General features: G+C 39.6%; 1 protein-coding gene across 5 annotated transcripts in view; it reads right to left on the minus strand.

The window, feature by feature from the left end:
* LARGE1 (LARGE xylosyl- and glucuronyltransferase 1) overlaps positions 1-15,317 on the minus strand; it is a 277,960-nt gene that overhangs the window by 23,279 nt on the left and 239,364 nt on the right. For all 5 annotated transcript variants that reach the window (XM_065679433.1, XM_065679441.1, XM_065679406.1 and 2 more), the window contains 2 exons: positions 13,648-13,803; positions 2,504-2,667 (listed from right to left, as the gene is read on the minus strand). In XM_065679433.1, the coding sequence (XP_065535505.1) occupies positions 2,504-2,667; positions 13,648-13,803 (320 nt within the window). The remainder of the gene's footprint in view (positions 1-2,503; positions 2,668-13,647; positions 13,804-15,317) is intronic.

Genomic DNA, 15,317 nt, shown 5'->3' on the forward strand with positions numbered 1-15,317 from the left:
ATTGACAGGCTCCACTTCCACGAGTTTGATGCAGGGACTGCTGGGTGGGTGCTCCATAATCTACCTTCTGTAGGTTGTTACAACAGTCTCACTCACCATTAAGCTCAGACTTATGAGTTTCTAAGCACAACACAACCAAGTAATTTTGATTTTGTTAGCGGTCTTGAGGAATGCATCCTCTTAAGGACTCTAGAGAAAATAAATGTACTGCTGTACTGCATAATAATGAGGTCATCATTTAGTTGGTAAATTTTTTACAGATTTGTTTCAGCCAAGTGAATTTTCATGAAATTCAATTACTTTGTGAGGTTCTTTGTTTTCACTCTTCTTAAGAATACTCAACCAATTTACTACTCGTTCTCACCCAGATGTCAAGTGGTGTAACGATAATCATGTCTTTCCTGTCCGCAACCCAGTCTCATATTCTTGTAACTCCCACTCTGCTTTCTCAATCCCAGGTACATGCCATGCCTTTAAAAAAGGCTGCCTAGCCAAAACAAGCATGAAACACACAGCGATGCAACCAAGCCATTATTCAAGAAAATGTCATATCAGTATAAAAGGTGACAATTAACCAGTAATGAACAGCACTGAATGAGGTTGGTCTCAAAACTTCTATCTAAACAAATTAATGTTAGATTCTAAACCTCATTCCCTTCTTCCATTCCTCAAGTATAGGCAAATACAAGCCTGTCACAACAGTCATGTCAGTCTCATATCCAACAAGACTATAATTGGAGAAACCAGGAGTTGTTTTTTTGCCTTTCCTCATCTTGGATGATAATTTGAAAGAACAATGCAGGAATGCAGCGTATAGCACATTGTTTATGTACACGCCATCTTACATCTGAGACACAATTCTTAAATGTCTACAGCTACGCTGGAGGAGTTTAATAAAAGTGGTTTAGAGAAGATAAAAAAAAAGGCAGTACCTGAATGATGTGAAAGAAAACAAAGCAGCTAAACAGTTCTTTGGTATGGTATTATTTATTGATTTTAGCTGAAAGGTATTTCCAACTCAAATCAATAATTTATAGCAACACACCAAAGAAGCAGGGAAGATTTTTCAGATTCTTCCTGCATGTATCAGGATGGCTGTTCTTCCTGAATAAAAATGTGTGGCCCTGTCTATCAAGAAAAACATGTGCCCCAGTGAGAATCTAGAAAGGGAAACAGATGCTCAAACTTTGCATCACTGCCAGTGAATGAGCACTGAGCCCCAGCTCATCCTTTTGAATTAAATTCTGGGGGGAAAATATACCATGTGCACACACCAGCTCTACTAATTTACTGTGGCACTCGCTCAGGGCCTGGCTTAATTTATTTCTTTAGTTTTTTACTCAAAGGCTTGTGAACACTTAAGAAATGCTTCCTCCATTCAAAATCAATAGAACAGACACCGATGCGCAGAGCAAATCATAACACAATGCGCAGGATGCAGTGCTGAGGCACTGGCCAAAGAGAATAGCCCTCATTCATTCATGTTTATTTTAAAACAGGCTGTTAATGTTTTGTTGATCTGATTTTCTCTGACCCTCCTGGAATATTGCTGACATTCTGCTGGTGTAGCAGTGGTGGCATTCACAGATCATGTTTGTTGTATTCTGTGTGTGCTATGGTAAATGAAATATCATTTCCTAGCCAATATTCAAGGAGATCTGACCTGGTTTGTAACCCATTCTCATACCAGTAACTACAAAGGGTGGTCCAGATTAAAACTGAGAAACAAGAGGAAAAAGGAGACTGACAAATCAAAATTTCACAAAGCTGGCTTATCGAGGGCTTCTGAAAAATGACAACTAATTGCAATGGTGGGAATCAGAAAGATGCAGGTGAAACTTCTCATATTTTCCCAAGTGAAATACCAGTAAAAATGTCACTTTACACCAGAACATAAAGTTGAGAAGAATTAAAATAGAAATGTTATTCTGAAAATCAACATTTGTATAAAAATGCAGTGACTCCACTCAAAGGATCTTATGTTTCACACTAGCACATTAAAAAAGAGTTTAATTTTCAACTTCCCAATTTGAAACTAAAATGTTTAGTTTTGATTTTCACTGTAAGAAAAATCACTAATTGAGCTTTTCTGCAAGGAGAAGAGCAATGAAAGCAAATGTCTAATGAGGAAATACAGAGAGTAAAATTCTCATCAGCGACAACTGCTTGCCTAACCCTATTACAAACAGCTCCTGCTTTTTCTACAAAACCCTTCATAACTCCTAATACCTGACAAACCTTACAGGTAACAACCCCTGCAGTTCTAATATTCAGCCTCTCTTGAACTCTACCCACACTCATGTGTGCACTGCAGAGCTGAAGTCTGGATGTCTGCATGATGTTTACCTGTGCTCCTCCTAATTCAAGAAAGGTCTTACAATATGACATCCAAATTTCTATGGAAGTGAGTCATTTTTCTCCCCAAAGCATTATGCAGTTGGATTTCTCTGTAAGAAAATATCAATTGTGTCGTGCTTTCAGTTGAACAAGAGGTTTTCCTTACCTGTCCATTGAAAGTTGAGCCACCAGTGTTACATCAGTATTGTCTGAAGCAGGCTCATATTCATAGTGTAGAAAATACAAATGAGTGCGATGGACGGTGAAACGTTCTCGACGAAATTCATAGCATAAGTCATCTTCATCCAGCTCAGACAGCTGTTTCTGGAGCTGTAAAGAGTGGACAGAAAGATAAATTCTCTGTAAGTATTTTAGTAAATCAGAAAGAATGAGGTTGGCAACTTGCAGCATGTTGCAATGGGGAGTGGAAGTGGAACATACAGAGTAGCATTGCTCCGGGACAAGAGACTAGAAGAAAGCACTTGTAAGTAAACTGATAAGACAGACAGACCATTGTATTATGGTCTATATATCATATATATTATCTGCATTACATACTTCCAACATCCAGACCAGAAATGAAACAGTGAACGATCAAAGTTTCATAATCCCAAGTTTCAGATCTAACGCTCCAATGTGACGCATAATGTTATTCCTTACTAGAAGCATTGTTTCAAACTACTCATAGACATACAGCTTCAGTAGACAAAACTCAGCAGAACATTAAGCTTGTATGCACTGGACTGAGCAATTCCCATTCTGCTGTCTCTGTTGGAGAATAGTAACTGCTGCCAGCAGCGTGGACAGACAGCTGCAAGAAACATCTGTAACTGATCATTATTCTATCTCGTGAGATTTATGTATCTGCACCAGTTCAATTTTGCAATGAAAATATTCTTTCAGCTGGAGAATTAAGCCTGCACTTCTAATGGGATTTATGCTTCTGGATACCTAGTTTGAGAAATCCAAAGGGTAGCAGATTAGCAGAGAACAGGTATTGTTTTGTCTTCCTTGGAAACCTGGCCCCTTCAAAGTTAAAATGGGCATCTCAGAGCAATTCAACCCTGAGTCACTTCAACCTGTAGCTTTAAGAGAATAAAAGTTTAGCTCTGAGGAAATGAGGAAGAGGAAAACTGACCAAAGGTCTATGCAGCTGCCTAGTTTCATCCCTGAAGTGTATTATTTTACAGAAAACATCCAGCTAGATTATTTAAAAGGAAAAATCAGTCATATCTGCTGTAAAATGTACTATAAAATGTAATGAAGATGAAAATAACATATGGTCTTAACAGGTCAAATAGAGTTCTGTCTGTGTTGCTCTGAAACGGAGGTTATTAATAAATGTATTTTTATATTTCATTTTTAGAAAGCATCCCATAAGAAGAATAAAATTGCATATTTATCAGTAAATAAGGAAAAGATTAATTTAATGGAAATTTTACAAGTTTTGATAAAAATCATAGTGCACTTCAAAAGCATTTCATGCAACAAACAGATTACTGAATTACAGACATTCATTTATATTTAAAAATCTCTTCTTTTTGTCCAGTTCAGGACGATTTAAAGTAATAGTTTCCTCACCTTCAAAAGAAAAGTAGACATTTCTTGTTCTAATACTGTACTAAGAAAAGCTGTTGTTCTTGGAACTATAAGCATAATGGTTGCCACCAAGAATAATGCTTACAGATGAATGTTTTCCTGTGAAGGCTGATGGAATAATTCCTGATATTTTCCTGTATATCACTCTATAATCTTCTTTTGAATAATGGAAATATCTCCTTTGATTTCAAAGTGTTTTGGATCAGGCTCTCATTCTTCTGTGCTTTTGTTCTGCACAGATCTTAAAACATCCCTGAAGAGAGACTGCTTTTAGAAAGACGAGAGTCCAAATCTTGACAAATCTTTACCCAGGCAAAACTTCTATTGAAATCAAGATCTCTTTTGGTGGAATAGAAATCAGGAGTTCTTTTCCACATTCTTGGAGTTTCATTGATTCTGCTTTACAAACTGTCATTCAGCTGAGCCTGTACTTTCTTTTCCAAGTCACATTCAAACAATAACTGAATTAAACCCAATAATTACAACAGTGATTGCAAAGACTATTGCATCTTTCTATTTCTTCCTTGAAAAGAGATACTAGTATGACCTTAAGTGAATTATCAAGGAGATAATTGATGTTTAGTTACGACAACAGCAAAGCACGTTTCAGGGATACCTTACTATCCTGCTGTATATATAAATGACCAGGCTAGAAGTTTGCAATTGCACAACAGCTATTAATCGGGCAGTCACTGAATGACTATCAGATTACATGTGGGTTTCAAGCTAAGAGGATATAAATACTTAAGTATGAGTTAAACAGTAACATTTGGCGCTTTGCAATCTACAGAGCCCTGGGTGGGAGAAGAGGAGGAGACACAGCTTCTTAAAGGCCCCAGATAGTGAAACTCGCCAAGTCACAGAGCTGGTGATGGAGGTGAAGGAGAGCAGCAAAGAGCAGAAGATCCCTTCTACTACAGGGTAGGAGAAATCTCGCTCTTTCCTCTGTATCTTGTAGGGTCAGGATTTTATCTCTGTCCTGTCACACTTTTTCTGAGCCTGCAGTTATGCTGATGGTCTGTGAGGTTCTCACTGGCATTTCGTATGACTCATGCTCAGTACTGCAGGTAGCGCTGGACCCAAGTGATGGCCGTGTCTCACCTCTTCAGAGAAGAGATGAAACACAGCCCACCCTTGGAGAGAGCATTCCCCAGAAGGACCATGCGCATGATGTGCTGCCTATCTACCCTAGCCTCTGCCCCTAGCACCCTCCCCTCAAGTGCAAGCAGGCTGCCAGAGAACCCTGGCTAATATGCAGACATCGCCTGGCAGGATCAGACACACAGCTTCATCAACACATTGCAGGAATGCTTGTGCAATCCTTGTCCACTCATACCATGAGCCTAAACTGCTAGGCTGCCTCAGGAGCCACGCTCTACAGGCTGGGAAAACACAGCTTGCTTAAGGTGTGCTCCTTCAGGTAGGAAAACCAGCACAGGACAATCTGTGACTTGGCCTGGAGTATTGCCTCTGCATATGTAGCAAGCAGTCTGCATTAAGGATGGAGCTATCCTGCAATGCTGAGGCAACAGGCACTGGAATGCAATAGCATGTGATTATCCATATGAAAATACCTCTCCTGCTGGAAGCAATGCTAGACATGCTAGGCACCCTGGATTTGGTCCAGCAAAACCTGTAAGATCACAGGCTATCTCACTGAAGCTAGCAGTATGACTGGACAAATTATCAGGACTAACAGCAGGGTGCTGTATATTTAATACAGTTTAAGAGCCTTTTCCCCCTCTCTCATTTTCTTTGTTCCCTTCATTTATATATATATATTCATATGTACATTCAGACACGTGACCCAGTATCACATACACATAAAGCCTGCTTCCTCTTTACTATGAAGAGACACATACAACCTATAAATACATATTGAGCAGAGTCATATGCCATTTTTTACTCACATATTTAAAATGAAGAATGTTAAAGATGTGTGACATGCAAAAGACAGTGAATTGTCTGAGACAGACACATACATATCCTTAAATTTATCTCTTTCTGAGTTACCTCATATTAATTTTCAGTTACATGATCACACAAAATTTCCCCAGTGATATAATCTTATCTATAGCATGCACATTGCAGGGGTCCATTATTTACAGACAAAGAGCTTACAGCTTGGTTTAAGGTTTGCCGCTACATTATGTCTTCTGGAAAAGATGTGTTTATAATGGGAATGCTGACACGACTTACGCAAACAGATGCTTACTTAAACAGTGCACTAGCGCACCATCAAAATATCAGCTGGATAAAAATATGGCATCCTCACTATGGACCCCTCCATTATACTTACAACAATACGCCTAATATAGCAGACTTCTTAACCTTAGAGTGACAGCATGTATTCTCATGAGTGAGTACCTGCTTAGCATAAGATTCACTGTTTCTACAAGATTTTCAATGCTAAGGCTACTTGCCACTGATCATGTGGGAAATGTTACCTCTAGGAAACACTATCACGGTGAAAAATGTATTCTTTTCAGGCTGTGTATGGTAGACATTCTCTGAGGAAATACTGTAGTGGGAAACAAGTGCTCTCATTAGCATCATGATGTTACGGAAATGAAAATGGCATATAAAATGGCAATAAAAATGCCATGACACTCATTGTGCCAAAACAAAGAGACAAGCAGATAAAAAGAAATCTACGCTCTGGGCAACCAGCTGTGGCAGGTGATCAGATTTCATCTCAGGAAAAGTTGTCTTTGAAGATAGGCTGGCCAGAGTGGCACAGGCAGGCCAGAAGGTATTCAAGTCTGTCATAAATCATCATGATTTACCAGGTCTATTTGTCTGACATTTGTATGAGGTGAGGTGCTGTTTTCTATCCATGTGATAGATGGCAGACCCATATGATACATGGCACACAACATATACCTTTCACCAGCAAACTAGATTGTCTGTTCATAAATCTCCCTTCCTAAGGCTGTTCCTAGTGTAAGCAAATTTGTGATTGGCCTCATTTTAACTGCTGTGCCACAGAAGCCATTTACTCCCCACCAAAATCAACAAGACTTCATCTCACATGAGATCAATTCAAAATCTGGGATCAGAAGTATTTTCAAGGGATCAGCGATATTCAAAAAAACACCAACAAGAAACACTTTGTGTCTAGCGGCTATTTAGATCTTGGGGAAGGGGACAGAAACACTAATGTAGGCATCTCTACCAAGTGTTCAGGTGAGGTGAGATGACACTAGGCTTAAGTCACTCACTCGATATTCATGCCAGCACAACAGGAACTGAGCAGCTTAAGACGAAAACTTCTACCTTTTAGATCATCGTTCCTTCTCCCAACTGTATGCAGTTAAGATTCATAGCACCAAATCAACTCAGCTGCTGAGAGGAGAACTAACACCAGCCTGGGATGAAACTACAATCTGGTTATAAACTGCAGCAGTTTCATTTCCTCCTGTGTAGCTGTCCCAGTTCCCACCAGTAGGCAATTTGGATTGCAACATTTAGCACTTTCAATGTGTGTGAATTAACCGTTGCCTACAGCACGCACAAACAAAGCAGATGATGATGTTGGGAGGAAAAAGCATTCACTGAATCTTGTTTGGGATGACCTACATAAAGTACTTCTGGCTTCTCCAATGATTAGTAATAAAAGCCAGACTAATCCCATGTCAATTAAACCTTTATTCCTCCCACACCATAAAATTTTTTACATTTGCTATGGGTCAAATTGAGCCTTCTGTGAAACAAAGCTGTGCTAAGGACAAAGAGGATAATGTCTGAACAAGCCTACCTAGCAAGAGGAATTTTGCTGCAGCATGTAAGCAGAAGCTTACCCTCTTGCTTAAATGTCTTATCTTGACCACAAATAATCAACACAATTAAAAACCTAATTTTTAGGCATGCATAACATCTTAGACAGTTCTGTATATGTGCATTACAAATTCCCTTCATCTCAGCTGCTGATGCTGGATCACGGTAATCCTCTGCCTCTCATTTCCCCAGTTCCCTGCCAAGCCTTCTTGGCTGAGCTGTTCCCAGACCTCCCTTGCAGCCCAGTGCCGCAAAAGGCTGGTCTCCTTGCTTTTGTTATCCCAGATTGTTTCTAGCCCTGTTCCTTCTTGAATGACAAGTCCTATGGTCAGTCCCAGCCCTGTTTCTAATCCAATGGTTCTTACCCAAAAGTAGTCTGCCAAATCTCTTTAAGAGTCTCCAGAGATCTGAGCCTTCTTAAAGTCAAATAAAAAGTTACCGAATATGTGCAAACCAGGATTTTTCAGCGTTGTAATTAGCCTAAGTTTTCACCAGGTTGGCAAAAAACCATGTTCTGGGCCCAAAAGCCAGTTCCGTCTGTAAGGTGTGGAGTATTTCCATGAAGAGGTCATCAGAACTTGTGGTGTGGGCAACCCCTCCCAAGCTTTTCCCCATGTTTCACTTCAAAAAATAAATAAAGAAAGAGGTAACCAGCATGGCATTAAAATCCCCAAATAAATCCCCATCCACATGATCCCCCATTATCAATATTATAAGCTGCTGAAAGCAGTATAACAGCAACTTCCAGGCAACTAACAGGATGGGCTACCAGCTCAGCATTTAGTAGCAATAACAGTTATAATAATAGAAACAACACAGCTGGGGAAGTCAGGAATTCACCTCAAAACTGCCATAAACCCTCTGTTATTATTAGAGAAAGACCATGTCACCACAAAATAGTAACTTTAATTCCCAGTCCTGAAAATGATGAAATTCTGCAGGAGTAAAGGGTACTCCAAGCATCAGCCTCACTACACGTTCAGTGCCCTGATACTGATGTGGAAGTTCCCTTTGCATGCTACTTTTAGACATTCAAAAATTGCTAGATTAGTGGAGTTTCTAGCATGTGCTACATTGATAGAATTTCCTGTTCTTCTGGTGGATATTAACAACTGGCATGCACAGCCATTTGCTAGTATTAAGATTCCCTGGTTTTGCACGAAAAAGTAAATAAGTAAAACCATATTTAGTAAGTAAGTATACACGTAAACAAGTGTTTTCTTTTTTACGCTGTTTCTTTGTATTGTTTTGAAAGTCTGAAAATAAAAATATGTAGAGATTTTTGTCCTGTGTTTTCTGAAAGTCTTCTCCAATGGGAATCTATTGTCCTCTTCTTAAACTGAGTGAAAAGAGTAATAAACTTCCCACTGATCTTGTTCTGGACTTCGTCTCAGGACACAGCTTCACTAACAGGGGGATGCCCCATTCAACCTTCAGATTTAATGCTTTGGCAGAAAGCATCTGATGAGAAACTGTCTGCAGGAAAAGAAGGTTTATGAGTTGACTGTGTGCCTGTGTGCTAAAATCATGCTTTTCAGTATCTATCTCTTAATGTAACTATAGAGATAGGCTGGTACAGAGAAGATCCCGTTGAAATATTTTAGACTTTACATTAGGTCCTTTAGAATGAAATGTTGAACATAAGCATTAAAAGCCAATAGGAAATGTTCAAATTTGTGATCATTGTGAGCTTTGCCTTTGTGGCATTTTATCAAAGTAAGAAAGAAGGACTGAGAAGGAAGAAATAACATGGAATAACTAGGATGGAGTGACTAAGTAGGTGCTCCAAAGGCCACTTGAGTCAATGGCTACGTTTACAGGAGGATTTGGTTCATATTCTGTATTTCCCACCCAGAATCTGAAAAAAGGGCAAAGGTGTGACGGTAATACCAATTTGCAGAGAAGTGTATGCTCTTTGTATTCTCATTTTAACACATATTGACTTACAGGGACTTACAGTACTGCTCTGTGGCAAGGAGCATGTGGCAGGCTCCTGTCCTCAGCCTGTCTCTGCAATACACAGGATCTTTCTGCTTGACATTTTCGAGGAAAGGATGAAACATGCATGTACACATAGACATACATATGAGCATTTTTACATAAACAGAAAAGTTACCACAACTGTTATTTCTTTGCCTTCAATATTCAAGTTTCAGAGCCCAATCTGTTCTGTTCATTCCCATTTGTAATATTTTGGAACCTTAGAATAGTGTTGTTTGGTGCACTGAAGATCAAGAGCTGTCTAGATCAGGACTGTGCAGTATAAGATCCAAAGACTGCCTTTAGACCTCTAAGAACTCAGTCTGTGGTATTACATGTCCTTAGCAAACTTTGAAAGAAAAGACATGCATATAGACACATATTTAAGCATACATGCGTGTGTACACATACAGACAGATATTAATGTAAGGTCTGACTACCTTTTAAACTAATGCCCCTTTATGTCTCTAGCAATGTAAACAGTCCTTGAAAAGTAAAGGTACATAATCTACATTCATTTTAAGGCCATCTCAGTACTGATGAGAAGTGTAAAGGGCCTTACAGTTAACAGAAACAGTCCAATGGTACCCACTGCCGTACTTCCTTTCCACATTATTTCAATTACAAATGAGATTCCTTACTTACAGGTTGCATTCTGAAGAAAACAACGGCTGGCATATTGAAACAAGAACGTAAGGGTAGATTCTGATACAGCCAGACTGTGAGTGACAGTCTGCTGTCACTGACACTAAGCCACTGCTTCAACAACATGGCTCAGCGCATTCAGTGCTTAAGTAATTATCTTTGATTATAAAACAAGAAGAGATATTCTAACATTTTGTTCACCTGTGCATGAAGCAGAGAAGCACAGGCAGCTAGAGGACCACCTTTTACCCATATACAATGCTTAGCACAATAAAGGCCAATTGTGGTTTTGGGCTGATAGTCTCAATTCAAAGAAAGGAAAAATTACAGGTAATAAGATAAATCAAATAGCAATTTCTACTTTATACATATGTTACATCACAGGAATTACAGCCTTTTATGCTTTGGAATCCAACTGGAAATGCATGGGTGTTTCTTGTCAGACTACAGGTCCATCTAGCCCAGCATCCTGCCTCCAGCTGTGACTTGGCTGCCTAGAGAGGGGTGTAAAAGCAGGACGAGTGTACAGCGATGCTTTATCAGAACATTCCCCTAATCCCGAGCTTGTGGTTCAAGGACTTTCTGCATGAAAGCTAAACAGTTCCTGACCAATTTTCTTTCTATGAAGAGTCACTTTTGAGCATGTGTATATTTTTAGCAGCATTACCTCCTGCTCAAAGCTTCATTACATTGTGGATAAAATATCTTTGTTTCGAACCTGCTACTTGCAATTTCCACTTCATGCCCCCTAGTTCTTGTAGTGGGAGGAATGACAGAGGTTCCCTGCTCACCTCAGAAAATGTTCTAATGATTATTCTGCAATAGATTGTGGTAATGTACTGCATTTTAATAGGACACCTGTGACACTGCATGTGTCACAGTGAGAGAGTGGGTTTTGCAGTAATCCTATTCCTAGGGTCTCGTAACTTCAGAGCTGAAACTTAGTTTTTGTATTCCACAATAAAAAGGACATAACCAAGTTTAGAGAGGAGCTTACGTCAAGGGTAACTAATAAAAAAACAATGTCTTCTCCTAAGTGACTAGTTTTAAGCTATCTGAAGTTAGCTTTTCTAATGTATCCGATTGTTTTGATAGAAAGCTGTTAACTTTTTGGTGTCTCTTGGCAAATTAGGACTTATGTATTTCTGTATGCCTAGCTCATTCTTTTTCAGTATCTCTTTTTTTAATTATTTATAAATGGAAAAATGAGTTATATTTCTTCTTCAGACACAAGCCATACCATATACCATATTGTGTTCTACTTGTCTTGAATAAGAAACAGGCTTGAACAGTTAGTCATTTCCAGTGTCTGTCAACTAGACACAAGTTCAGTAAAATGAGCCATTTTAAACTTTCAGGGCTGCCATTTTCAAGTAGCAAGAAAATTCATTCACTGTGGGCTGCTACCCAGCAACTTGTCTGGTATAAATCTATTTAATAAGGATATACAGGGCTCTGAAAAATAAAGCAACGAGTCTGTGACTGCATTCATGCTCTTTGAACCCAGACAACATATTGGGAATTCAGTATAAATTTAACCTGAATTTTTAAAATCCGATGAAGGTGTGTTTTGTTTGCTTGTCTTTTTTTTTTAATGTCTCACTCCCCTTTTCTTTTCCATCTCCTGCCCTCTATCCTGTCTATTGTACCTTGATGTCTCTGATGGTCAGAGTGGTCTTTTAGCACATTCAGTTCACTTGATTGTCTAAAAGACTCTCACTCTTGCAGAAGATTTTTTCTCCATGTGCTTTTGCTCGCACTGTGCTCTTTCTCTCTCTCTCTCATCCCTGCTTCAGTCTCTTCCAGTCAATCTTGATCTCCATTTTCCCACCATTCCCCACTCCTTTCAGAAGACAGTGGGATAGTCAAATATGTATCTGGGAAGTCATGCCTTAGGCTAAAATATATTTATCCAAGCTATGAGCGCTATAGTTAAAAAATAGGGAATGGTATCTCCTGTGGTCATTTTATCAACAGACTAAATAGAAACACTACAAGCCTCAACAATGCTACTGATTGCCAATTACATCTTAACTGCTAATGTGCACATGATATTCGCTTTGCTTTATTGATTTTTATATAGATAATGCATATTTTAGAATTCTTTTTTCTTGAAGATAAAACAAAGTATTACAGGTTGCTTTTATATGATTTTATATTTGGGTTGCTTTTATATTTTTATAGTTGGGTTTAAACCACGACAGTTCTCTTTCAGAATATGTAGCCAAAATTGGTACTTGGTCTAGAAATATCCAAAGACCACATCATTGTAGAATCATAAAAGAGTTTGGGTTGGAAGGGACCTTGAAGCTCATCCAGTTCCAGCCCCCTGCCACGGGCAGGGACACCTTCCACTAGAGCAGGTTGCTCAAAGCCCCGTCCAACCTGGCCTTGAACACTGCCAGGGATGGGGCAGCCATAGCTTCTCTGGGCACTCTGTGCCAGGGCCTCACCACTCTCATAGTGAAGAATTTCTTCCTAACAGCTAATCTAAATCTACCCTCTTTCAGTTTAATGCCCTTATAAACAAGGAGTTCATATAAATCTGTGTATAAACATCTCAGTTAACAGTTTTTACTTTGGAATTACATGTACTAAGGCATACACACACATAAGGACATCTGTACATAAACATCCTTGATTTCAACCATTTCCAAATGATTTACTTTGTCTGAATAGTTCTGATTGCAATTTCTATGCAGATACACATAAATGCTGCTGTGTTTGATTTGGGGCAGTGCAGAAAAAACCTGCAGTCTCACAGCCTATGTGTACCTTGAAATATTAACTCGTCCTCTAGTTTGCAGCATGGCAAAACCTTGTAGATCCAAATCCAGCAGTGTCGATGTTTTCACTTCTTCTTCATTATTTGTGCATTAGTATCTACTAGCCCAAACTGACATCACTATCTGCAGAACAAACACAAGAAATAAGCCTTTCCCCCAGAAAGTTTTATGTTTAAGGGGTGAGACTTGCGAAATTGCCTAATGGAATTAAGAGCTCAAATCCTCATTTTCAGTTTGTGATGTTAGCTTTCATGGAAATTTTTAAAAGGCAAAATGGAAAAAAGAAAAAGACAGCAAAAAACAGGGGAAAAGGAAGATTAATATCACAGTTTTCCAGGTGAGGAACTGAGGCACAGAGATATTACATGATTTGCAGTGTTACTCCTGGAATCTGAGCACTGACCTCAATTCTCCTGAGTCCCCTCTGCACTGCACTGCCTGCACCAACTCTCCAAGCCTTCATGTAGCCTGTGCCTTGTATAAACCATCCTTTAAATCGTCAAGCCCTACACACCCCACTTACATTTTCACTGTTCACATCTGCCTCACTGGGGCAGCCAAAGAGTTCCCGTCTCAGCAAATTCCCATCATATTCCAGGAATGTCAGGTAGAGGTTGCGGAAGAACTCCACATGCTTGTTTTTCACTCGCAGCTTCTTTGGTGAGTTCCAGTGAATCACCTCAGAGGGAAAAACAGAGAAAACACATCCTGTGGTTAGAATACAGATTTGCTTTATCTCCTCTTTTTATGCGTGTTCAGTTTGCTGCCCTCTTAAAAACAAAATAAACAACCCCAAACCCACACAGACTTTCTTCTGTCTTTTTATCAGGCAGGCTTTTCCGTATCCTCCACAAGTAACCGCAGCTCTACAGGTGATGTGCTTTAAAACTCCTCCACAGGACTACCTGCACATATGAGTTAGGGTGCTGCTCTAACCTGTCATGCAGCACTGCCTAAATGCTGCCACCACTCTGATCACAGAGCTGATAGGTTATGGACTCTGTTGAAGAAGGTAGAAGGATGAGGGACACAGGGATGTGGGTATTAAACATTAATCCCAGATTTCCACATGACTGTTTCAGCTAATGAAACTGATTCACTGTTTCAGGCCAGGCAGACTCTTCTCTGGTTAGGGATTGAGAAGAAAAAGATTGAAATTAATTCCTATACCCATTTACACCCTTCAAAAATGACTGAATTTAATTTGACTTCCATTTTGCCGTTCTTTTAACCAGGACTGATTCCAGCTGTGTTACACAACACAGAGATGCAGTACAGTGCTTCACCCTTTGAATTCCAATTTCTAGCAGGTATTTAGCCTCTGCTAATGAGAGATGACTTTCACACTGGCCTAGATTTAACTCTAATGCTGACATAAAGGGCCTGATTCTCATTTACATCAAGACAACTTTGCACAGCTGCCAATGTGAATGAGAATGGGGCCCCAAGGAAAAACTAAGAGGGAGCCACAAGTGGCTTGCAGGAATTATTTCATTTTATAGAGGCTGTATTTTAGGCATAAGAAAAAAAAAAAAAAAAAAACCTCACCAAATGCTTTGTATTCAGTTTTATTCCTGTGACTTCTAAAGGGATTAAAAAAAAAAGTCACCTTTGGGAATACTTCCAAGCTCGGAGTTCTGCAGGTCCTCTGAATCCATTAAGTTAATTGTGTGAAGGCACTGTGTCACACACACAACCACAGAGCTGCAATGCCAGCTGCTGAGCTGTGCCTAGCTGGTCACACGGTGAGTTTTGCTCTGAACATTGCATTTGTGGGAAGGAATGCATAGAGCTGAGGTGCAGCAGGTACAACAGAAGCAGCTCAGAGCAGAGGAATGCAGTTCCCTTGGTGTCAGCAACAGTGCTCCACAGGAACAGGAAGCCCTCTGAAATCATGCTATCTGTTGCTGAATGGGTGGACCAGAGGAGAACAGAGCAGGACACAGCCTGAATTCTTTCTGCGCTAACTTGAGCAAATAACACAGTCTCTCCGCTGAGTGCTTATACTTCCATAAAAGCTATGGCACTAGCTTCCATGTACCTAACACCAATGAAAATATCTCCTGACATGGAAAGCTTTATCCTTTTCTGGGATTTCACTGCTGAGACCACCAGGATGTCAGAGAAACCATACATGCAGTTACAGAAAAGCAACTGTAAGGAAAGAAAAAAGTCATTTCGGAAATCAGCAAA

Source organism: Lathamus discolor, chromosome 1 (assembly GCF_037157495.1).
Source record: "Lathamus discolor isolate bLatDis1 chromosome 1, bLatDis1.hap1, whole genome shotgun sequence".
Classification (NCBI taxonomy): domain Eukaryota; kingdom Metazoa; phylum Chordata; class Aves; order Psittaciformes; family Psittacidae; genus Lathamus; species Lathamus discolor.